This window comes from Halyomorpha halys, unplaced genomic scaffold, assembly GCF_000696795.3.
Source record: "Halyomorpha halys isolate HHAL.00 unplaced genomic scaffold, Hhal_1.1 Scaffold64.1, whole genome shotgun sequence".
NCBI classification, from domain to species: domain Eukaryota; kingdom Metazoa; phylum Arthropoda; class Insecta; order Hemiptera; family Pentatomidae; genus Halyomorpha; species Halyomorpha halys.
In genome coordinates this window covers 663,038-689,481 of record NW_027116348.1, presented here as the reverse complement: position 1 = coordinate 689,481, position 26,444 = coordinate 663,038, and the positions used below count along the sequence as shown (strand labels likewise).

Genomic DNA, 26,444 nt, shown 5'->3' with positions numbered 1-26,444 from the left:
ATGTATGAAATCATTCATCAATATTACCTATTGCCCACAACTGTGTGGCAGATTGTAATATCTATCAATAAATAAATCTATCAATTTAAAAAAAAAAAAAAAAAAAAGTATTGCGGTCTGAAAATAACACCAATAAGTTGTAAACAATTATTTAATAGTGCTAACGTTTCGGCCAGAATTTCTATCCCTCATCAGGGCTGAGAACAAATAACAAGATAGCAACCAATAAATACAAAAGAAAATATAAACAGAATGATTAAAGTAAATAATTGTAGAGAATGAAAATTAATAAAAATAAAGTGATGAAAGAAGTAGAAAACTCACTTTATGTTTATTTTTATTAATTTTCATTCTATATAATTATTTACTTTAATCAATCTGGTTATATTTTCTCGTTTTATTTTTTTTCTGTATTCATTTGCTGCTATCTTGGTTTTTGTTCTTGGCCCTGAGAATTCAATTTTCCATTAGAAACCGTCATTTGAGTAGCTTTAGCCAGCTAAGAATACTCAAATGTCTTGATGATAAATTCTTATAATACGATAAATTCTCAATTATGATTACGGATTCCCAGTAAAGCATTTTTTGCGGTAACTCTCTAAAGGAACTCCAGAATCGGAAAAATAACCTATATAAAATGATTTTTAAATTATTTTCTCAATTACAATCTTTCATTTAAAAATACTTCTTTCCATTGGAAATCCGAGAGGTACGCTGGTGAAGAAGTAAGAGACGTTATAAAGTTGACCAAAAGAAACTTCACTTACCATAACTGTGATCTACCGACATGTATTTCGAAATCCTTAAAGCTGGATTTCAACCCAGTCTTGAACACCCTATAAAGGGGTAAGTATTTAGAACATGCGAAATTTCGAATCCGTGTATCAAACGGAAATATAGGTTTTATGATCTCCTGAGTCCAAATAACCAAATGTCGTAAAATAATCGATTTATCATCGATTTTACACATTGTACCATTTTTTCAAAAACGTTTCGAACGATTTTAATTATGCTAGTTTCAATGTAAAAGTAAATGTTCTAGAGTAGGGAGTAGCTCTCAGTGTTCGTGTCTCATGGGTCCTACTTCAAATCTAGTCCTGGTAAATAATTAATTATTTATTTATAATCTTTAAATTTCTTTCTTGAGACTACCAATTATTTACTAAATAATTCAACAACACTATCCAAATTATAGTCTCAAAACATTTATTTCATTCACATGTCCAACGTTTCGGCCAATTCGGCCATCTTCAGGGACAATCTTAATTTACTTAGAGACATATCATTTAACCCTTTTAAAAAACTCCATACAGGCCATTCTGCCCAGGTCAAAATATTTACATCTATGAACAACATTAAAATCATTAGGTAACCTTATTTTTTGTTAATCAGTATCTCTCTGATGATCTATCAGAGATACTGATTAACAAAAAATAAGGTTACCTAATGATTTTAATGTTGTTCATAGATGTAAATATTTTGACCTGGGCAGAATGGCCTGTATGGAGTTTTTTAAAAAAGGGTTAAATGATATGTCTCTAAGTAAATTAAGATTGTCCCTGAAGATGGCCGAATTGGCCGAAACGTTGGACATGTGAATGAAATAAATGTTTTGAGACTATAATTTGGATAGTGTTGTTGAATTATTTAGTAAATAATTAATTATTATTTATTTATAATCTTAAAATTTTTTCTTGAGACTGGTAATTTCTTAATAAATAATTCAAAACACTATCCAATTATAGTCTCAAAACATATATTTCTTTTACACGTCCATGGACGTTAAATTGAATTATTTATTAATTAATTAATTATTATGTTAATCACTCGCCTTGGCGAGAATGGGCCTTGTAGGTTCCGGAAGCGTATTGGGGAACGTCCAGTATAATGTGTCCTTGATTGGGGAAACAACTGGGGGATGAAGTCCATACTATCTCTTTGCGCAACCCATGGGCGTGGACCACAGATGAGCACTTTAGATTTTGTGACTTATTTCTGGAACTATTTTATTATGTGCTCTTTCCTTAAGTTTAGATGTCAACTGAAGGGTTTTAATAGGTAAATACACTACAAAAGTGCTACATAAACACTTTTAAGCAACGTAATTTTATAACATTTCCCGAGGAGAGGGGAAGACACCTTTTGCTTCATCTCGATGGGTGAAAGCAGTCCGAATATGATTTAATTTCTGGCTTAGTTGTCTGACGACCCTCTCCCCAAACTCTGGTTATAATAGGTTGATTATCTGTAGATAATCAACATTCTTCTTCTCCTCCGGAATGTCAGAAATTACCAGATTGGGGAAGTTATAAAAAGAATTTCCAAATACTGAACTCAATACATGGGCTCTATCCTTACCATTTTATTCTTTAATTGATCTTATCCTCACTGAAATAGTCGAACAAGACTTATGTTTATTTGAAATAATTATAAATAATAAATAATTCGTAATAAAAAAAGATGTTCGTATTGGTCGTTATGAGAATAGTCAGTTTTTAAAAGCATTCTATGTTCCCATTCCAAAAACGTTTCTTTTTTCTTTTTTATTAAACTATACATTATATGAAACGTAGAAAGAAAAAGTATTGCCATGAAAGATAATAAAGAAATTGTTGTTTCCAATTTAAAGGATTAGTTTGCAATCTAAGTAAGATGTGTAGGATGAGATAAGTAAAGTTGTATGATACTCGATCTCGCCAGATTGTTTTTATTCAAATAATCTTTGTAGGTATTAAAGCAATCTAAGCTACCTCTGTTAAATCATTTGTTTATTCTTCGTCAACCTATGGCGTTGCGGTATCCCAGATCCCATCTTCAGCCTCAATATTGAAGATTTTTCACATTTGTTACTCAAACAACAAAACTTCATCTAAATGTATGAGAATGAAAATGATACTTTTCATTAATTATGATAAATCGAATTTTTAGTGAATATACTTGAATAATATATGCGTATTATACATGTTGATTATTTTGGTGAATAACTCGTCCTTAATATTATATAATACTAAATTGATCTTATTTGGAAGAAATTAAGCAATTTCAATTTATAAGCAATGTGATAAATTTTTTCTACTCAAAAACATTTTTTTTTTACAAAATAAAATTGACACCTCAACATTTCGGGGGTATCCATCCTCAGTTTTTTTTACTGCAAATAATCGCTATTCTATTATGATCTATTATCATCTACTCGCATAATACATTATTACAAATTTCATATACATATCTATAATTCTCTTATTACTAAATTTACCCTATATTTTATTTTTCAAATTTAATCTTGTTTTAACAAAACTAAACTACTCTTAATTTATCAGTATCATCCTTTTTTTTTTCTCTTATCTTCCTTTTATAATCCAAAAAATCAATAAATAATAGTATATGTAATAGAAGTCATTTTATGGTCATAATACATTTTTCAGTTAGTGATAAATATGTCAGGATTTTCTCGGGAAGGTTATGAACTATTACGATTTTTCGAGTAAAAATTTTATTAACAAATTAAGTATTTATGGCTAATAAAGTATACAGTTTATTCAGTCGTTATATACCAATCAATTCGTCTCTTTCCGAAGACTAAAAAAAAATAATACTGATTCAATTAAACTATATTAAATTCACAGAAAATTATAAAAAAATAATAAGGCTTGAAGTAAAGTTAGTCAACAAAATCATATTCATCATTAGCATTTTTTGAAACCCTTAAATACCATTTTTTAAAGAAATTAAATATTAGAAAATTTTCACCTTGGTATATTTCAAGAGTTTTTGTTTTTTATCAGTGACCATTTCTCATATAATCTTATAATTAACTTGTCTGTATTTTATCCAATTTCTACGTTAATGCAACTGTTATAAAGCTGAATTGTTGCTCTTTTTACCTATATCATCATTTAGATTTAATGCTGTTATGAGGGCAAAATTTTGTTTCATAAAAAAAAAAACATTTCAAATGTTTTATTTTATATCTCAGGTTCTAATCTGTTTGTGCCCTTTGGTTCGGTTTATAGAGTCCTAAACTACTCCTTAGTTGCGTGAACATTGGTTGAGTTTAAATTCTAAATCTAGCAATTGCGAAACATTGCCGGGTCTGTTATCATAATAATATAATACTAGGTAATCCATGTGAAATTTTCATGCAAACCGTAAGTTTTTATCAGATTTCAATAAATAAAGGTTTCATACGTCCTGGGATAGTTAGAAATCGTTTTTTAAAGCTTTAGCAACGTACGGATTTTCTTCGGCTGTCTGGAATAGATTTCTAACTCAAGAGAATAATGTCCGGTTCCGATGCTGACTTATGAAATATTGGCTTTCTCAATATCTTTGACTTAAATATAACTAATAAAAATGTTGAATGAATTGTACAGGTACAAATTAGGACTTAATTAATTACGGAAGATAGTCGTAGCAGTGAATCAACATGTATACTCCCTTTGGCTACCATAGGAAAGTCTTATATTCGTGCATGAAAAAAAAAAATTAAAATTTCCTTCGAATCGAAAATGTCTACGTTTTAGTATTCATTTAATACTTATGCCTTCATAAATTCCTTTATTCAGTAATGTAATATATTAATTCATAAAATCCTTTAATTAATAACATAATGAATTGATTCATTCAATTTGAATAAATAAATAGGTTTAATGTTTTACTCACAAAGAGTAATAAAAACACTTGACACTTACCATTTACAGCTTTGACACGACATGGTGTCTTTTGTATGTCACTTGCATCTGCAATCCTATTTATAACAGCCCTAGCTGCTTCCACGTTTTATGACAGCAAATTATAAAGGTGTCAATTTATCATTCTTTACAGAATGGTAGTATTCTGCACGTTCTTATTCTAACGTCTCCTCTTAGTTTCATACATATCCCTAATCCAGTTTTAACCTACTTCAATCTACCACATTTTTGTATACAAGAAAAAAAAAAAAGGAATGGCATTTCACTGATAAACATCAGTTGTTGAAGATAAATAATCAAATAAAGTTATGAAAGGACACTCTGAGAAACAAGTTGTACATAATATGTTTTATTGACTATTTCCACTGATATAAATAAAATATATCTTACACCACTCTTTAGTCGCTTTATGCAAATAATGAACTAATTTTTTACCGTGTTTAGTGCAAAAATAAATAAATTATATTTATTTTTTGACACCGATGTTTCAAACGCGTCTCCTCCCGAAACTTTTATTCTTTATATTGAAGATAGTCCAGGTGAAAGTCAATAAAGATATAAAAGTAGTAAAAAGAAAACTATTTATTGTTAACCAGCGTTCTCTCCACTTTGAAGGGCTGATAAGAATAATGTTTTGTTATCAACTGTTCAGCTTAATCTGTCCATTGTTTCGTCTGAAAAAAGGATTTATCCAACAGAAATAAGATATAAGACTAAATAAAATCGCACCAAAATTCAGTTCTTAATCATCAGTAGTTTATGTTTGTTGAAATCTCAGGAAAAAAAAATCGTATAAATTCCGTTCCTGGGAACATATTAATAGGTAAACATTTGCTGTTGTTGGCGAGTTATATAAAGCAACGTATAAAACTATTTTATTGTTAAAATACAGTAGCAAAATACACATAGTAAATGTTAATCTCTATATAATCCCCTATATCTGTTTACAACCTACCTGTCAATATTATATGTACAACTCAAAGATCTACCAATGAAATCTAATGATAAAGCCACTCAAGAAGGAAAACTCCTCGGATTGTTATAGTCATCCATCAATTATAAATATCTGTCATTGTAAAGAAAATATGTCAGATAGAAGTCAATCCTGACATGTGACCATGCATGGTGAACAATTATTTGTCTCCGGTTGGAATACAAAGCTGTGTTTTTAACTTTGAAAACTTCATATACTTATTATAATGAGCGATTCAATATAGATAAACTGAAACCCTCTGACCTCAAAACCTTTAATTCAAAATAGCCAATTTTCTATTTTTCATATAACAAGGAATATGAATAAAGGTGTATGAGTGTAAGCAATTTAACTGGTATGATAACACCATAAGCAAGAAAACACCATTCCATTTTTCCATTTTATTTTCATTAGAATATCATGGAAGATTGAATTTTTTCTTTAGAGGAAATAGGTCACTTCACAGTGACGTGGGAGGTATATAATTGAATAAATAATCTACCAATGCAAAATTTATTCAAATAAATAAAAGTTTCTCTTAGATTCGATACGTTTCCGATATCGATATCTACTAGACAGGAGTAACATATTGGTTAGCCGAATATCCACCCAGGTTTATCACATGTACATTTGATTCTGCATGATTCCAGAGATATTTTAGGTCCTGAAACGTACATCATATTGTTCTTGTAGCAGCGTTTCTTTATCATTTAAATCATTTACAGGTGACGGAAGTTTATTGTAACTGCACTGAAAACAGGAAGTTGCTCTTTCCGGAAAGGGATTGTCCGTAGGCGCAGATCCCTACGTATTTAGGTCTCTAGGCCTACAGAAATGTTCAGCGGTAAAAGTTGATCAGGTTTTTAGGTTGTGAGATACAACTTGGAAATGGGAAATATTAGTCTTGTAATATAAACTTTCCATATTAACACATTTTACTTTAAACCTCCCTCATGTAATATGAAATATAATTAAAGACATGCCCAAATACTGAAAAATGGGGGGGGGATATTATGCCAATTTTGAAGAATCAAGATTAGCCTTGATGTGAATTGACTTGTTATTAGTTCTGCCCTTTATACAGGGCAGTGGAATGTTTCCATATTCCTATGATCCTATGATAGTCTTTTTTTTTTTTTTCCCAATGGAGTCCTATACTGCCTAACCATGGTTAGGGGTCAAAGTTTTTCATTTTGTAAGACCGCCACTCAATGAAAAAAAATCAACGCCCCAGGCCGGATTCGAACCGGCACCGCTAATAGACATCAAATTGGTAGGACTGCGTTATGGGCGGCCCAAATATAAATAAAAGATACTGGAAGATTGTTGATTGACCGTGTGTATAGATGAATGGAATATGGTCCGGGTGCGGTAAAAAAAAACTCAAATAGTATAATTCTACTATTTGAGTTTTTTTTTTACCGCACCCGGACCATATTCCATTCATAAATAAAAGATAAAATCTTTATAATTCTATGTAATAAATGCAGGCTGTAACTTATGGATTTCTTTATCCCGGGTACTGTAGAGAATCTTTTCCGTGTCTATTTTTAAGTTTTACCAATAAGAATTGTATGATCAAATCTTTAATAATTTTACAATGACTTCGTGGGAATGCATAAACAAATAATAAATTATTCACCATGTTAATGTGAAAATATAAATAGTGTGATTTTCCGAAAAAAAAACAAAAAAAAAACTAAACTTTATTGTTGTTTGGACAAATGTATTTTTCTTTTTTGGCCGTGTTCACTTAAAATCTCTACGAGAGTCGTATGAAATATAAATAGTTACTTTATAAGTGTTATTTTGGTAATAAGTTATTAATTAATAGTTTTTAGGAGCAAAAGAATTTATACTCAGTTGGAAAAAGATTATTTCAATTAAAAATAGTATTTTCTATATATGTTGTTACAAGGGCGTACCGAGGAGGGGCAAGTTTATAGTCAATAAGGTTGTGACATTTCAGCACAGAAAAGGTGAATGAAACCAATATTATATATAATTGTCCCAGTGCTTTTTTACAATTAGTATTTGATTGGAAAAAAAATAATTCTAATTAAATTAATATTTTTTTACCTCTATGGAGGGGGAGGGGAGGCAGCTGCCAATGTGTTGTTATTGTGAAACCTTCCCCATAAATTGTTTATTTCTTTTCGGGAGCCTTCTCCCCCTCATCAAGGTTCTTTGGCTATCTAAAATTAGTTTTATATTTTTTATCACAATAATTTTACCATTTATTTGTGCTCAGTAAATAAAAAAATAATTTTACAAGATAGGTCACCCCAGAAACTAAAAATAAATACATGTATTTGTGATCGGCATTAACACTCGCTCATGTGTAGCACTGAATCTGAAGAATTATAATGCCTATAAAGCTGAATATACTAGTTATCGATATTTTTTATGTGTATAGTAAGGCTCAGTTTCAAAATAATCGGACTCCATGTGATTTAAAAAATATAATTTCTTAAACCTAAAAAAAAAACATTTCCCACTAAATGTAAAACTAAACATCTCACGGAGATTTACAGCCAATCTTTAAAAGGTATTGAATTTCTCTATAATACTAAAAACACTAGATCTAAATCGTACTAGTAGTAGAAAAGACAAGAAATAAAGATATTTTGTTCTTTATCTTCATAATATATAAAAGAACAAATATCATTCACTCAAGGACGTAGTGACCATTGTATTTAAAAAACGACAGTACCTTAGACGCTGAAATTGTTATGGGTCCGGTATTGCTGCTTCCTTTATTCCGATAGGATATTTATGATTAAAGCTTTAATAATTTTATCAGTGATTTCAAAAAATTTAAAGGGATAATTAAAATTAAATTAAAGCTCAAAGGTTCAATAAATAAATGATATGTTGAGAGAGAGTGATAGGACAAGAGCGAAGAGAGAGGGTGATTAAAACCGTAATAATTGGACTTTCTGCCAGTGTTTTAATAATTCATTGATATATAATTTTGGTCAACTTATAAGAATATGTTATTTTTCGTGATATGAAGAATTAATTTTATGGCCTGACGAGTATCGTAATTTATTTGTATTTATCTGTTCAATGAATTATTATAAGTTGAGTTTCAGTACTTTACCTTTTTTTAGTTGTCTTGTTATCGTATTATCAGGAAAATAAGTTTACTTGGTATGATGAAATTGGTATTTTAGAAAAAAATGTCATTTTTAGTTATATTGTGAATTATTGGCACAACTCCGACTATTTATTTAAATATCAAGAATTATTCTAATAATTCTTCTATTTAGATTTTTAAAGAAACTTAAACTATAATGTTTTTATAAAGTAGCATGTATCTAAAAATCATGTAAGAAAATGTTCCTTCAAGAAACGTTGCAATTTATTCGGAAAAAAATTGTATTCTTACACTATTTCTACTATTTTATCCAAGGTGGCCGAGTGGATAGTGAATAAATGAACTAATAAATAAATGCTGAAAAACTTTTTTTTTTTTGGATTTGTCCTAAAATGCCGATAACTTCGTTGAAGATTGAAACATTATAGACAAATCATAAAAACATTATTAGAAAAATTAGGAACCCCGAGGTTTTCTTGTTGGTTTTTACGTTAGATTTGAGTTAAGAATATAAATTTTGTAATTGTAAATTTTGTATGTTTGAGAAATAACTTTTAAAAATTAAATTTATTGAAAAAAAAATGTGCCTATGACAACAAAAAGGGCATAAGACAATCTCATCCCACTCGTGGAGTGCTATTGTGATAAAAATAAATAAATAAATATTTCTACTGCCCCCAATTACTTAAAAATATTTTTTTCCCTAAAATATAAAGTATTTTAGTTAGTTCTATAATGGCTTCAAAATCAAAATCTGGCTTAATTTCACCTTATTCTATGTAATGTTCTTTGTATAATTTGAAATTTAAGATATTGCGATTTTAAAGCCATTTGACTTATTTGATTACAAAAAAAAAAAAAAAAAAAATATCTAATTTCATCTAATGTGAAACTTAGATAAATAAACGACTAATAGGGGCATCCAAAATGTTGGTCGGTATTACGACTTTCCATCTGTATCTTGCAAAACGGTAGATTTTTATTGTATTCGTAGTGAAAGATAGTTCTTAACCTGTCATTTCGTTCTATAAAACTTTACATAATGAAGAGCACATCACTGACTAAAACAGCGGCTAGAAGCCAAATTAATTATAAAGATTGGTGAACAATCAAACCACCCATTATCTCACTGCGTCATGTCTATATCATGATTAAAAGTGGGTTTAAAAATAATAAAAAACCTTTGTTCCATGTCACTAAGATTTTAATCCCTCTGACCTATTTTATGTTTTAACTAATGGGTTTTTAAATTCAGACATACCAGCGAAGTGTGACGGAAATGTTCAACAAGTTCCATTGCGAAGTTTTAACGTAAATCATTCAATATATTTTGTATTTTTTTAAAATTCTAATATCGTCTTTGTCACAAGATATAATCCTTTGTAACGTTTTGATGATTTGTATTGTTTAGTAGAATGGTGTAATTATAGGGATCAGATAACTTGAAGATGGGGTAATGACTCCGCATACTCCGATCCTCAAGAACCTGTCTCCAGACAACGAGAAAAAGGCCGAAAAAAATGGTAAAATCTCGAGGAAATTTTTAATTTGAGCAGGACATCTGAAGAGCGTAATGTGTTTTGCAGAATTTCGGGAACTCATAGTCGATCCAAACCTAAGTCGTAGTAAACACCTTTTTACTGCATTTGTAAAAATCAAATTTGCGTTTTCGTTTTGGTTCAGCATGAAAAGTATTTATTAACAAAAAAAAAAATGTGAAATTACTAGTACACAATATTTAACAATATTAAAAACCTTGTAAACTTATACAACCTTCAGATCTACATAACTGTTTAGATACAATTTTGTTCTTTTAAAATTATAGTCAGTTTCTAAATAAGATAACTTTTAAAACAATATTAAAAAAAATACGTCGAAGACTAATCAATTTATGGAACAGCGTACCCATTTATTTCAGCCAAGAGACGTCACCAAACTCTCTTACTTCCATTTCCAATAACTCTTTCATGCGAAAAATAGGAGAGTACGACAAGACATTACTAAAAAGATTCACTCAATAACATACACAATGTGTGTAGATTGTTCCTAAATGTGTAGAACTTTTATATATATATATTTTTTTAATCGAGTGTATTAATTGTTTATTTGTTCATTATTCATAATTTGTGCTTATTTACTTCATTTTTTTTTATCTACTTTCTATTTTTTTTTCCATTGTTTAAAACTACAAATACGTAAATAAATATAAAATTCAAAACACCTCGCTTTAGTATGATAAAAGTATTTGTATCTTACTATGTACCAAAAATATATTATAACCTAGTAACAATTCGTAAATATTAATCAATAAAAACTCTTATTAATAAAAATTTAAACAAAACATTATCAGTGAATTTTATATTGTCGACTAAATAATAAATATTAAATTTCCAAAGCCACATTAAGTAAACTCCAGTATTAAAAATGATAGTTTTTTATACTATCGTAATATTAAAATTAGTATCATAAAACATTCTCCTTAATTATAATTTTGTATGAATTACTTGAAATATATAAAAATAAAAATATAAGGAAGATCAAGTTTATAACGTGTTGCCCAATAATTTAATCATTGTGTCTAAATAATCCTAAAATACGCTTACAATCGCGTTTTTGTGTCTGTTTCAACAAAACATAATTTGTTTTAGTTTTTACATTTATACATCAATGTTTGGGATATTCTCCCATCTCTGGGAGGATATTCTTTCATCAATTGCATAATCAATTTATATTAAAATATTCATAAAAAGAATTAGGTAACTATAATTTATTAATTTGGCTGTAAAACCAAAAATACTTATACCTATTTCTATTATAGCGCAATATCCTCCTATGACCACACTCAAAATATACGGTTGGCAGTAGAAACGGAAGCAAGTTTGGTGATATTGATATAGGAAAAAATACATTTCAACAAGTTCAAGTAGTTAGTTTTTCGATAACCAGAAAAAACGAAATAAAAGCCAGATTAAAAGCGGGAAATGCTTTTTATCAATTTCGAAATTTCTTAGCACGGGCATTGTGTCGAAAAACGTTGAGTTACAACTTACAAAACTATTATCCACTGTTCTTTACGAATGGGGAGTGAGGCCTCTTACACTAAGGAAAGAACAGCACCTTAAGGTTTTTGAAAATAAAATGTTACTTGAAATATTTGGATCGAATAAGGATGAGTTGATCGGATAATTTAGAATGCTACCCATTACTGAAGGGAACTACACCCGGTGAATACAATTCAGTTTATAGCACTGCGGCGAATAAGATGGGTGTGTAGTCACGAACGGATCCCTAAAATGTTAATAGACATTAAACCGACAGTAAACGTCCGAGGGGTAGACCGAAACGTTGTTGGAAAGACTACTTTAAGACTGATTGAGTTGATTTGGGTTTGGAGGGGCGTCACTAGACAGGTTTATGTACAGAGCGATTGATGGTATCGACTTCGAACCTTCGGGCTCGCTAAGCCTTTATTATTATTATATATATCCTCATTTCATCACTCCTCATGTCTAATTAAATATATTCAAAACTCATCTTTCCTTCCATATTCAAACTTCTATCCAATTTTACTCAAATATTTTAAGGAATAACCCCTATACATGTACCCACAATAAGGAGTGACCCTTATTGTATGTTAATTTTCAATAAAATACTTCACTAGAGATAACTAATCTTTTAGTCCTTTCCCATCCAAATTTGGTTTTGGTTTTGCTCGCTAACTGCCGCTCAGTGGTTCTGAAACCTTTGAAGCTAGGAAGGAATATATCTTGTGATAGAAGATCCTTCTGAAATCGGCATAGTTTGTGCTGATTGCTACTTGTACATGTGTGTCGTAAAAAAATAAAACAACTGAAGCCCGTGCAGCAAAGCGGCCTCACGCTCACAGTATTGATGAGAATGGTGAATGGGTTCCCAAAAAGGCCACGCGAAGAGCCTGTACTACCCCGACCTATAGTGTGTTCTAGTAAATTTAATGTACTACGCACGCTTAAAAATACCGATAAACCTACAGTCTCTGTCACACTGATGGAAAAATCTGCATCCAAGAAGCCGCCACCTATTATCATTTCTCCGGCTATCTCAGCCATCAATTAAAGTTATGTTAAACAGCATTAACATTACTCGCTTTTGGACCAACTCCTCGCAGGAGCAAACCTGTATCTACTTAAAAACGGCCAAGGACCATATGGACACCATATCATTACTACGAAAAGACTATATTGAAGGTACTCCTGCTAGACCTCCAGCGAACAAATACCTTCTTCATAAAGCTGATTGGAAGGGTTATAGATCAAGGGTTGACGAAACATTTCCTGCGATAGTACCGTATCGTACACTTGAAGAGGATGACGAAGCGGTAGAAATCGTTACCACTGTCAACCAGAAGGCGGCAACAGGAACATACCAAAATTCTCCCCACAGCAGGAAGCCACCGAAGCATGTGCTTGCTCTTATTGGTCTCCTTCCTCCGCAACATCTATTTCAGAACGCATGAATATAGTCTGAAACCGGCCATCAATGCTATGACCCGAGAGATATCAAGTTTAATGCGTGACTGGAAGACTTCACTATGGCACGAACATTTACGACGAACACACGATGACCATCGTCAATTCTGGAATCTAATAAGAACTTTCGTGACCAAGAGGTAGACGGTTCACATAACAGCTGATAGGGACATCTGGGTAACAGGCTGACCAGCTGGCCTCGAACTATGCGAATAGGGAAGCTGAACGGACGAATAGTGCTCCTTCACCACCACTTGACAGTCCTCTTAGTCCCAACAACATACCCATTTTCTCCACCTATGGCCAGCTTGAGTCGGTACTTCGTCGTGCCAAGGGGAACAGAACGTCCGGTCAGGATGAGATCCCGTATGTGCTATTGAAGATGCTTCCCAGGAAGGGTAAGGCGTACCTGCTAAACATCTTCAATTCATGTATGCGCTTATCATACTTTCCCACGGCCTGAAAACAAGCCACCGTGGTACCGCTCCTCAAGCGTACGGATTGGTGAAGAACTCTCGCTTCCAGCCTCAACCACCTGCGGAGTACCACAAGTCTCGGTAATGGGACCCTTGCTCTTCGTCATCTTCTTTGCGCCGATTGTTTCCCAAGAGCATAAAGAGGCAGTGGTTGCAGCCTATGCGGATGATATTGGAGTATATGCCTCTAGTGCTATGCCTAAACGGGCTCTTACCTTTACACAGAATGCTTCTACCACAATCGTAGCTGCATGGAAGAAAGATGGCATTAGAGGCTATTGTCATGTCCTTTCAGAAAAGCAAAAAGAGCTGCCTGCCTCAAAGATTCGTGGTGGATGAACAGGGACGGAAGATCTATTATTCCATCCTCTACCTTGGTGTGACGACACATCAAATTTTTTGATGGGTTGAAGGCCTGCTCTAACCCTCTGTTTCGTGAAATAACCCTTCCATCAAGTTGTTCGATGTACGACATGTCACAATCTCACAAGAGGAGAGTACCGATATTATATATAAAAGGAGCCGACTCCTGGGCCAATATTGTAACCCCCACCTTCAGCGGACCCAGCCCAACCTCTTATAACGCCATTTGGTATAGAAAGGTAGCTAAATACATATGTATGTATCTAGATATATATTAATTCTGCTATTTATATATTTAATAAAGGAGGTAAGAAAAAAAATAAACCAATCTACGAAATTAGGATTCAGCACTGCTTATGCACAATACATGGATTATTTTTAGTCAAAATTTGAGTTTCTATATTAATTTTGTATAGAATGTTCAGCTTTTAGTTTTCAAGATACTAACGAAAAACTGAAAAAGTTTCAACATTTTGCTGTTTCTATTTTTGAACTTCCATTTTATTCATTGATAAATTTATACAAAAAAAAAATCCCTGAATGTTTTGAATAAATTTAAGCTAAATACTAGGGGGAATAGGCGTGAAACTTAGATTCTAGCATTTTGATTTTCTTTGAGGGAGATTTAACTTTTATTCTATTTTAATCAATAAATATTTTATACTATTCATATTTATTGAGGAGAGGAGGTTTTTCACTTTTCGTTTGATCCAGAACGATTCGCTCTTCCTCGCCCAAAGATGTTGCTGTTTAATTACTTTATTACTCTAAAACCATTTTGTGAGAAAACTGCTCAACTGATTTTTAAGTTCGATGTCTCAAATTTCTCAGAAATGTTTTTACAACGCATTAAGCTGGAACTTAATACTTAGCTATTCTATAATAACTTCTTATTTTGTTGTCTATTGCATTCACACTTTGCTTATTGTCGATAAGCAACAGAAATCTGACCATATGAGAGAATTCTTCCGGAACAACGCAATAGTTTGACCCTGTGCCTTATCGACAGGCATACTATAAGCTAATCTCTCTGGATAATGATGTTATCGTTTGAAAAATATTTTTATCTTTTTATTAGTTGTCCGGTTTATGAATGAACACTTAGAGCCCTAATACCCATTTCCATCGATTATAATGTGAACTACTACAGCCCATGAAGAGTCTGGGTTCTGTTCACTAGTTCAAAGTCCAGTTGTGTGTTTTTATAACAACGGTTGTATATGGAGGTGATTGTCCAAGAAAACCCTCAACCGCCAAGGTTTTCCCCCCTTAATTAAGGGTATTTATATGAATACGGTAAAATAACAAATAATTATCTCTCACTTAACTGGAATTATCTGTACCACACTGTCCTGCTATTGATACAATAAACAAATTAAAATAAAAAATAAAACAATTTGGAAAAATGAAAAACCATTTGAAATAAATAGAATTCTTAATCTGAAAACCGATTTTCCTTGCCAGATCTTTTTTATTATATAAGTTGTGAGAATTTAGTAATAGTACAACTGGCAGCTTATCAGATTTTTGCCTTACACCTGTGCTCTTTAGTTCCAAAAGTATGCCTGTTTCATTTACATTATAAGAAGATGACCGTGTGCATCTAATTAGCATTCCAAATTTACTAATAAATAACTTATTTTCTTAATTTTATAAATAAATAAAACAAACGCACCAATCCAAAAAAAAGTAAAATAAAAAGAGACGCATTGTCTTGCCAATCTTCAATTTCATGACTGTTTTATCCACTGAGAAAAATACAAAACATATTTATTTGCTTATTCCTTTTCATTTCAGTTTCGAATAAACGAAAAACAGATTATAGTAAACAATTTTTTTCACAAACATATTTAAATACAATGTCATTACAGACAGTTATTTTTAAGCATTACTGATTGTAGTTAAAACACTTAGTCATACTAGGAGAAGATCCAGAGAGTGGATGGGAGAATATCCAGTAGCGTTCGTGGATAAATGTAAAATCTAGAATAAAGGATTATTTTTTCTAATTTAGGAAGGATTTATTTTCACTGACAAAAGGATTTATACTTTTATTCTACCTTAGAATCATTATATTGCTATCATTTAATAAATATAATTAAATAATATGATACTAGGAAAATCTGGTGTGGTACGCGCATTTTCACATATCACACAACTTTCATTTATCACCCTACTTTGAGTTGAAATTAATCCTCGCTCGTTTCAGAACAGCTATTTGGATATTTCTTCATTATGGTAATACTTTCCCACACAAATTTCCCAAATGAGCCTTTCAATATATGAAATGACCCCTTCAATCTATCATGATTCTCCAACCCTAATTTCAATAGTTTTCAGAAAGTTACATTAAAAAATATTTAACGTCTCAAAAAAATTAGCATTTTTCTTTTACAATGGTATGGCAGTTTAACAACTTACTAAAATTTAATTTATTTGCTTAATTATTCAATGCTTAATTGTTATAGAGTCAATATTAAAATGAGATGCTCAATAATTAAAAACTAACTACTTAGTAATTATTTCGACAAAAACATTAATCAATCTGTTGAAAAGGAAAAACGCATACGCCCGTAGGTGAAACTCGCTAGAACAGATCTTTTATTTATGCATTTTTCTTCAAAATCCAGTAAACATCCCATTGTCGAAAAAAAAATCATACTCATTCTCTTACGAGAAGTCCATTGGAGTTAGAATAGGAAAACGTGAAAGAGAATATTTCACATTAGAACTTTTGTTTTTTACATTGTGGTACTATGTATTTTTAAAGGAAGGAGAATAGAACTTAGAATAGGGATTGCTAGAAAAGATTTTTTTTTTCTAAATAATAATAATAATATTAAGAGCTATTATATTATATTATATTGCACGTACCTTGACTTAGGGTATCCTTAATTATGTAACTAATAAGAGATCCCTGATATTAATGCTACACAATAAAATTTAAGATGAAAGGAATATGGTCCGGGTGCGGTCAAAAAAACTCAAATAGTAGAAATATACTATTTTAATGAGCCTAACTTAAGGGCTCATTAAAATAGTATATTTCTACTATTTGAGTTTTTTTGACCGCACCCGGACCATATTCCTTTCATCTTTACACACGGTCAATCAATAATCTTCCAATAAAATTTAAATCTGAAGTTACGTGATAATAAATTTTAAAAAAAACAATGTTGATAGACATAATAAACATAAATATACAAACTTATAAATGAAAAAAATATCATGCAAGAAAATATCGGCCTCCTCTTAGTTAAAGTGCATAACAAAAACTTATGGTAATTTATACTGAACATCTTGACTTGAAGTTATCGACCTGACTTTATGATCATCACTCTACAATGCGACAGTTTTAACATTTTCAATGGATAATTTTATCTCTAATTAAACCTCATGATTATGAAAAAAATTTCTATTAATTACGGAACAATTTTACTATCATATATTTTATCATATGATTTCATAAAACTTTTATGATACTTGTGTAGGTAACTATATACCTATATAATTAATACCGGGAGTAGTTCTTTAGATATGGGTGTGAAGAAATGTTTTAGTATATTTTATATTAAATATATCAGTATGTAAAAAACATTGCTTCTTTACAAAGTATTGAATCTCTTACCGTTCATGAGTCGTTGCGGTACAGAGATAATATGACTAATTTGCTGTTTTGTCTTACGAATGATGTTTTAAATTTCTTATCTTTACCTTGTAATATTAATAACCTAAGATTCTTGGCTAATCGTTTGATTTCTCAGTGGATTGGATAGATCATGTCTTTAAAAACGCTACAAATTATTACACAATAATTCATTATTTTATAATATCAGTATAACAAACAAACATATCTAGTGCGTTTTTGGATTCTTGAAACGTAAAATCTTAAAATTCGAGAGGATATATTTTTTCTTGGTCAATTATGAAGGCTTATTGGGCCTTCCATGTCAAATATATTGTACACTTGATATTTCAATTTTAATTGTTTTGGTTTTTTGGTGGATGGGGTAGGAAGGGTAATATTTTGGAATATCGATGCCTAAAAGCTGATGATTTTTCTTTTTTCATTCTAAATAGCCGAGATATGGCCATAGGAAACTTCTGATCGACCAACATTTAGAAGCGAAAAGTTAAACGATAACGACGAGTTTTGAAAATCATCGCAAGTGACCAAGATCATTTGTTGCCAAATTTAAAAAAATCGGTCCAACAATTTTCAAAAAAAAAAAAAAAAAAAAAAGCGCTGTAGAACAGTCAGACAGATTTTCTCATTCGATTTTTGTGTTAAATCAATTCAAATATTTAGGGATTGCTAACTTTTTATTTTTCTTGGTCGATGACAAAGGTTCCTTAAAATGTATAAAAATTAAGAAATTTCTGACTATTTCTTTTTTATCATTGTTCGAAATGAAAAACGATTTGTGGGTAAACACTTTGTTCAATCATCGATTTGATCTTCTCCATTGGTCTTAGCGCGCTTGAAAAATACCCGCTACACAATCTAGTTGATACAACCTGTCCAGGAAGCGTTTCGAGTATCAAGCGTTTGTGTAAATACCAAAAATCTCTAGATTACATTGGCGGAGGTTATTTAGTTGATTTCCTCCCCACACATTTTTGTTTTCAAATATGCATTTAGGAATAGTTTTGATTTATAAGTGTTTTAAACTTTTTTTTTAGGGCTCACGTCATTCCCTGGGCTGAATTGTACGCCCCCAGCCATAGATGATTTTCCTAAAGACTGGTTTACTGAAGAAGAAAGGGCTGGCGGCGCCGTAGCACTTCATATTTTAGCTTCACTCTACCTTTTTCTAGCACTTGCTTTAGTGTGTGACAAATATTTTGTCCCTGCAGTAGAAAGGATATGTAAAGGTAAGTGTGATGTATATATAATGATAAAATAACTTCTATTATACTCATTCTTGGTAATGAAGTTTATGAAATGGAAATTTTAAAATTATTTTAACTAATGATTAAATAAGAGAACTTTAAAAATTTTAATATTTTCAATAACTATATTTTTAAGCCTCACGCTTTTTATTTATTTATTTATTTTTGCAAATATTCACCGTACATGCGTCATAACAGGAATACTACCGATAAGATACAAAATAAAAGAACTAACAAAAATTTATAAAATTAAAAAACGGAACTCGAACAACAAAGACATCTGACAAAACAGTATTCAAATAGAAGTAAAGGCTGAACAACGGATACACCCATCATAGTACAAGAGCCGGGAAGAAGAAAAGGTAGGAGGAATAAAAAATGGCGGCTGTTTCAAAACGATAAAAAACCTAATTTTTCATTCGGAGCTCTATATCTTAAAAAGTAGGGACAACACAAGAAAACCTAAGAGAACGTCATTTAAAAAATAATAAATTTGCTCAAATATGAGGCATAATAGAATTAATTACGTTAAATAGTTTTATAGCTTTTTAAAAAGCAAGATTTCATAAAAATGTTGTATGGGACATACAGAAAGATAAGTAGTTAGTGAATTTATTTTGAAAAATTTATATCTCAAAAACCATTTGACTTACTTATATTTGTCTATTAACACTCAAATTAAAGCTAGTTTAATGAGCTATAAAGTAGTTTATGATGTTTATCTTCATAGGAGTAATAGTTTACATAAAATTTGCTAAAATAAATTGATTTATAGTTGTTCAGACAAATTTTCATTTGCCAAATTCATATTCATATGTGAATATCATAAAAACTACTACCCCTACGAAGATAAGTGTTATAAACTACTTTGTAATAAATTCATAGTTCCTGAGATATAGAATTCTCAAAATAAATTAACTAACTACTAATCTTTCAGTAGATTTTTAAGAAATTTTGGTTTTTAAAAAGCTGTATCTCGAGAACTGTTGGACGTAAATAGCTCTTTAGGGCTAATATTTCAGCAAATTTACTCTTCTTTAAATAATGTTCTCTTTGATTTTCTAGTGTTGTTGGTAGTATATAGAGATATAGAGATCGGAATGAAAAATTAGTGTTTTTATAGGGTTTTTAAACAGCCGCCATTTTTTATTCCCCTTACCTATACTTGGCAGACTCATCAGTTTTGACTAGTAATTATACATAGTTTTCATTAAAGTAATAAAAAATTGGGGTGAGATAACTGCCTTTTTTTCTTCCCGGCTCTTTTACTATCACTTCAATCCAAACTAACACAACTCATAAAACTGCAAACTTTTACTTCTCTAGATTTAATCTTTATTTTTTCCTAATTTTAAATCCATTGTCTTTGATTTCCTTTTCAGCTCTAAATATGTCCAACGACGTTGCCGGAGCAACGTTCATGGCAGCGGCCACATCAGCGCCAGAACTTTTTGTGAATGTGATAGGAACGTTTATAACCGAAGGTGATATTGGAATAGGAACGATCGTTGGATCTGCTGTCTTCAACATCCTTGCAGTAGCTGCTTGCTGTGGAATCGGAGCCGGCATGGTATATGGGGAAACTTCTATCTTGCTCATCGAAAACGAGTTAGTGCTGCGAGTCACTAACCTAGGGCTTAATTATCATATCTCCCCACTTTTTATTTTTCACTTCACAAAGCCCTTATAAATTCATTAAAAAATAAAACGGGTTTCACAAATCACTCGCATATTTTTAATATAATTTCAGTCTTAAAGATGGGTTTCCTCAAACTATTAAATTTTGCAAATGGTATTTTTTCTTGTAACAATAAGATCAATCAGGGGAAATAATGAAATTTAAATATATTATACCAATTTCTCAAATTGGTTGTTTATGTTTTAATTTTGATGAATATTATATACATTTTAAATGTTTTATTTTAAATATAGTCATAGTACATCAAATATCAGTATTGTGGTAGTATTAATAAAACATCAATGCCTTCAAAAAAAAATTTTTAATATGTAAATGTGATAACTTGTTGCTTCTTTATTTCACCTCTTTCAAAAAAACAAGACCAATTGCCAGCTGTCCTTTTGAATGAAATATAGTATTCAGTACGGTCTAGTCAACTTTCATATCAGTTGTGATCGTAGATTCCAGAAAACCATATTATCTGCAGTGTTTTGGTTTTAAATCTGAATGCTTATTTATGAAAAACAGTATTTCAGGAACTTCTCGACGTACAGGAGTACAAATGCACCATTATGTAATCTACAATAATTATTTTCGTAGTAGTTTCCATGATATTTACTAAGATATATTCACAGAAGATAGAGATGAAGAAACCAAGCAGTTTCACGAAACGAACTAATCTACACGTAATTAGAAAGGTTAAATGACTCATAATGGTTTAAAGAAAGTACCTGGAGATTTTAATGCCGAAATCGGGAAAGAAGAATTGAACAGACCCACAACAGGAAACCAGTGTATAGATAATTCTACTAGCGATAACGGTGAACGACTGATCCAATTTTCAATAACTAAAATTTTTATTGTAATGACCACAGTATTCTTACACAAGAATACTCACGATCAGACATGACGCAGTTAGGATGAATATAATGCAATTTCAATGTGTCCATTTATGTGCTAGGTAGATGTTGGATGTAAGATTTGTAGTACAACACAACCGGTATGGTGGTTAAATTAATTTTAGAGCTGCCATTGTGTTTGAAGCCATGATACATGCGAAAAATTCTTCTAAACTAGTTTTAAATATCAGATAAGAGCAAACAGAGAATGCCCAAATCCATGTAATAAGATAATTAACGGAGATTCTGGCCTCCATGTTGTTCACTTTCACCAGGTAGAGGATGGTAAAAATCCACTTTTCTTTCCTGTTCTCAGTGAAGTATGGTCTTGCTTTGCAGATACATCACAATTGCATTTATCTTCACTGAGTTCACCTTGGTGTTGTTAGTTTTGCATCCTAGTGCTTCTAGGATGGTTTTTTTTGGTATTAGACTGATTGAGCACAAATTAAATCATACCTTTAGTGTTCCTTAACAAATTGTATACATTTATTCTTCTAGTAATAAGAATATGAAACTAAGCAACTAAAACTGTCAAGTCACTGCCAAGATAAATTGCATACAACCAGTGAGAAATGGAATTGTATTGATTCCATCAATATGTAGATCTCTACTTCAGTACATGGGTTAGTTTCTACAACAGTTGCACCTTCAACTCAGGTTGCAAACCAGTTAATCTGTGACCAGATGGTCATACACCAAGTAGTCTAAGATCTTCATAATCCAACTTTCCGAGTTTAGCTCCTTCCTCTTTCCCTTGCTTCTTGTAGCATTATGAACTTTAAGAATGTTTCTTTGTGAAAAAATGAACAATGGGAAAACATTATGGACATATTGAAGGAGTTATAAATTTTGCAGATACCTTCATTGAAAGATTAGTTGATTTACTGTGACAGAATAATTATTGAACTGAATACTACTGCTGCAATTGCAATACATATAAAGATTTAATTTCCTGATTATCAACATAAAATTTTGAGTTGTTTCATCCTTGATGTGTAAAACCATAGATTATCTCCTAATATATCTTTATCTACTAGGTTTTTTTTGTGCTACATCAAAAATTCATTTTTCTAGTTTATATTTTGGCACTAATAAAATGGAATATCATTTTGAACAAAAGTTTTAATTGTAAAAATTATAAAATTATATATTACTATTACTTACATTAACCTATTACTTTTGACAATAGGTGGTTCCTCTACACTGGTGGCCATTAACAAGAGATTGTTTAGCATATGGTGTCACAGTTACCATCTTGATTTGCATCATCCATGATGAAAGAGTAGAATGGTATGAGGCTCTTGTTTTAGTACTACTGTATACAGTTTATATTGGAATAATGTATTGGGACAAAAAAATACAAGGCTGTACTAGAGGTTTTCACGAGGATAAACCAGATCAGCAAGCTTCGCCAGGTAATATAAAAAATATTTTTTTGTAATATTTATTTTCATGCTGCAATTTTATGATAAAAAATTTAAATACAGCTACAGGGCACACTTTTCAATAAACAAATTTTACAAAAAATTGAGTAATGCCTATCTAAATATACCCTCAAACATATCTGATTCATAACTTGTTCTGGCTCCTCATAAATTTATTTTTGATTTTTAACATTAAAGGGATGAATATGGTTAAATGAAATTGTGAGCAAATAATATCTATTCATAATTAGATAATAACAAACAATAACTGTTTTTTTTTCCTGTAATTATTATATAACAGATATTACAGTGACAGATATTTTTTTGTGTTCCAATATTTAAACCATTTGATGAAAGCATGTTTCCTAACTTCTTATTTTATGATTATGTTTTAACTTTTCCAGAATCTGGTGAAATGAGAATTGGAGAACCACCACAACAAAATGGTAATGTTAAACAAGCAGTCACTACAGAACCAATCTCTGTACCAGATCATCAGGAAACAGGATGTGAGATATCATAATTAAATTACAAATAAATAAAGTTCTTATATTTCATAAAAAAATATTAGTTAACCCTTTCTAGCCCAAGGCACTATACATTTAAGAGGTGTGAATTTAGCTGAAACAGCTCATTATTACAAAATATACGCTCCTGATATTTCATGATAATGAGCTGTTTCAGTTTTCATGTTTTTATTTGTTGAATAAAAAAAAAATGCTCTATGGCAGTACTTTTAATAGTTTAGAAATTTTGAAATTATATCTCTAGAATTCTACATGTTGCCTTTTTTTGAAAATTAAAGGCATATTTTGGAATAAATTGATTTATCTTGGAAAATAATAATATTTGTGTTTTAAGATTTTAGATTGCATAAAAGTAACTTATTAAAAAAAAATTAATTTCTGAAACTGAAGGTGCCTCTCAAGGTATCTTGGGCATTTTGTAGTTAGATTTGTCATCTAAATTAAATTTTTGTGTAGTCATTTTTAGCAGATTTTACAGCACTGTTTCCTTCATTTTTTTAATATGATTTTTGTAATATTTATCTCTGAAGCTCAGTTGAATGTTTCCTTTGGAATAATGAATCAATTTCTAGAATATATTTTTTTAATTTATATTAGTTTTTCTTTTTGATTTTTTAAAGAGAAAATGTGGTGTGAGGTGATTTCAAAAGTATTTCGGGAAAGATAAAATGTTTGGCAGAAGACAAATCTGACACACTTGAAGTATGGTTTTTGAATCACTGTCCTTTATGCCTAGTGTAATCTAAGATTATGTTTTGTGCTCAGCCAAGATTTCTTTATACTATTTCATAAATAACAAGTATTATACCATGTTATTGACTTTATAAATATGTTGTGCCCAAGACACCAATTTAATGGATATGTAGCCATAGGAATGCCCACAATTTTTTAAATACTATGCGTGCAAACCCAAATGAAAAATCTATAAAGTTATGTCAGAAAGGATTAACCTGATAGGTACAAAATATTGGAGTTTAATTATTGTGTTCCTAATTCAAAGTGGAATTACTGATCAACTTAATAAATACAATTGAAGGTCTACTTTTTTTTTTTTTTTCAAAATTGACCGATCTGTGGTATCTATTAGAGTTAGAAGGAAGTTTTTTATATAGCTATTCGTTTATTTAATAGAAAGAAAAGAGCCCTTTGTATTACCTTTGTAACAAACTGGAAATTTTAGATCGAAGGTGCAGTATTTCGTGCATTTACTTTATAAAACTATAAAGTAAAGGTACATCCAAGGGAGGTAAACCATTATCCATATGAATAATTCCCACCTTCATTAATTGTAAAAGGGACTATGATTACGCTATCTAAATATTTTTATCTATAATATCCTCTGATCAAAACAATAACTTTCCAAAAGTTCTTAATGTCTAAACTTCTTAATGGTGTTGTGTAATTATTATCTGCCGCATGATTGTCACATTTCAGGCCTTTTCTAATGTCCTTGCATGTCATCTATTATTAAAAAAATTATTAATTCCTATCTTATCATAAAATTTAATTTAATAAAATTTTATACTTGCATAATATCTATGGCTCATCAGCCTTTTATTTATGTTTTTCTCGTGTTATATTTCTTTTTTTTTTTTATATATGTTGCAGTGTGGGAAATAGTGAGTTTTCCATACAGAAAAGGTATTGTTAGAAAATTAGCTTGGGTTCTTGTCTTACCTATACACACTGTTTTTCTGATAACCATTCCTGATTGTGAGAAGCCAAGATTCAAGAAATGGTTTCCTGTGACTTTTCTGATGTGCATTATATGGATTGGCTCCTTATCATACATGGTCGCTTGGATGATTACAATCGTGGGTAAATATAATGTAATTATATATAGTAATATACGAATACAATGTTTATTAGTTTTAAATTTCTTACTAACTATTGTATTGGAAATGAAATTAGAGTGTTTATGTATTACAGATATATTGTTTATCTGATAGAAATAACTTGTAAATACACTCATGTTATAAAAAATTAGATTTTTTAAGTAGGAAGTCCAAATTTTAGGCCATTTGCAAGATTGTCTATTTTATAATTTGTAGTTACAGAAATTTGCAATTCTTTCTTAACAACCTTTCTTCTAAATAAGAGGACTACTGCTAAGAGAAAAAACATATTCAAATAGACACGTCATCTTTGATATGAAGACTTTGATTTTTATTTGTCTCTTAATTCGAAGAAACATAGTTATTTTGTGTTGGAGAAGGAAGGAGAGGAGAGATTTTTTTTCAGTTTTTAGGTTGTTTATTCTTGAGAACACGGAAAGAAGAATTGAGACTGCAATTGTACTATGATGTAAGTATACTGCTGCACCATAGCACTGGTGAAGAATATGGCATTAATCCAGGGCCTGAATAGAAAAATAGACTGGTAATAAAGCCAGGAAATTCTGTATCACCAAAAGGCAAGGAAGAGGATAAAAAAAAAATTTAGAGAAAGGATATTTATTATTCCTAGCATTGTAGCACTAAGAGTTTGTAAACAATTATCTGCCAGAATAGCACACACTTGTTATGGTTTCCCACTGAATTTAAAAAAATTCGATTGCCACATGACAGCTTTTATAATTCCCCATCTAGTTGTTTCTGAAAATTCCCACTTTCATGAAACACTATATTAATAATAATGAATGTCCTATACTTATTAATTTTAATTTTAATTTTCGTCATAAAGAAAATACAATTTATAGTATTATGTAGTTATTTACTCTTTGGGTAACACTTTAAAAGTTTCAAATAGCTATTCTCTGTGTTTGTGAGATAATATTGTTTAAGTAGTTGTGTTAGATAACATGGTTCTGACTCCAATTTAAGATATGAGGTACTTTTTACCAGAAGGCCTCGACAATGCTGTTCATACAGGTTAGGTAGCTGGTTAGGAGAGGATTAGACGAGATGAGT

The 26,444-nt window shown here is 30.7% G+C and overlaps 1 protein-coding gene across 2 annotated transcripts in view; it reads left to right on the top strand.

Annotated features, from left to right (window-relative positions):
• zyd (sodium/potassium/calcium exchanger zydeco) overlaps nt 1-26,444 on the top strand; it is a 71,037-nt gene that overhangs the window by 35,377 nt on the left and 9,216 nt on the right. For both annotated transcript variants that reach the window (XM_014438665.3, XM_014438666.3), the window contains exons 2-6: nt 18,795-18,986; nt 20,387-20,574; nt 22,774-22,999; nt 23,413-23,517; nt 25,144-25,353. In XM_014438665.3, coding sequence (XP_014294151.1) covers nt 18,795-18,986; nt 20,387-20,574; nt 22,774-22,999; nt 23,413-23,517; nt 25,144-25,353 — 921 coding nt within the window. The remainder of the gene's footprint in view (nt 1-18,794; nt 18,987-20,386; nt 20,575-22,773; nt 23,000-23,412; nt 23,518-25,143; nt 25,354-26,444) is intronic.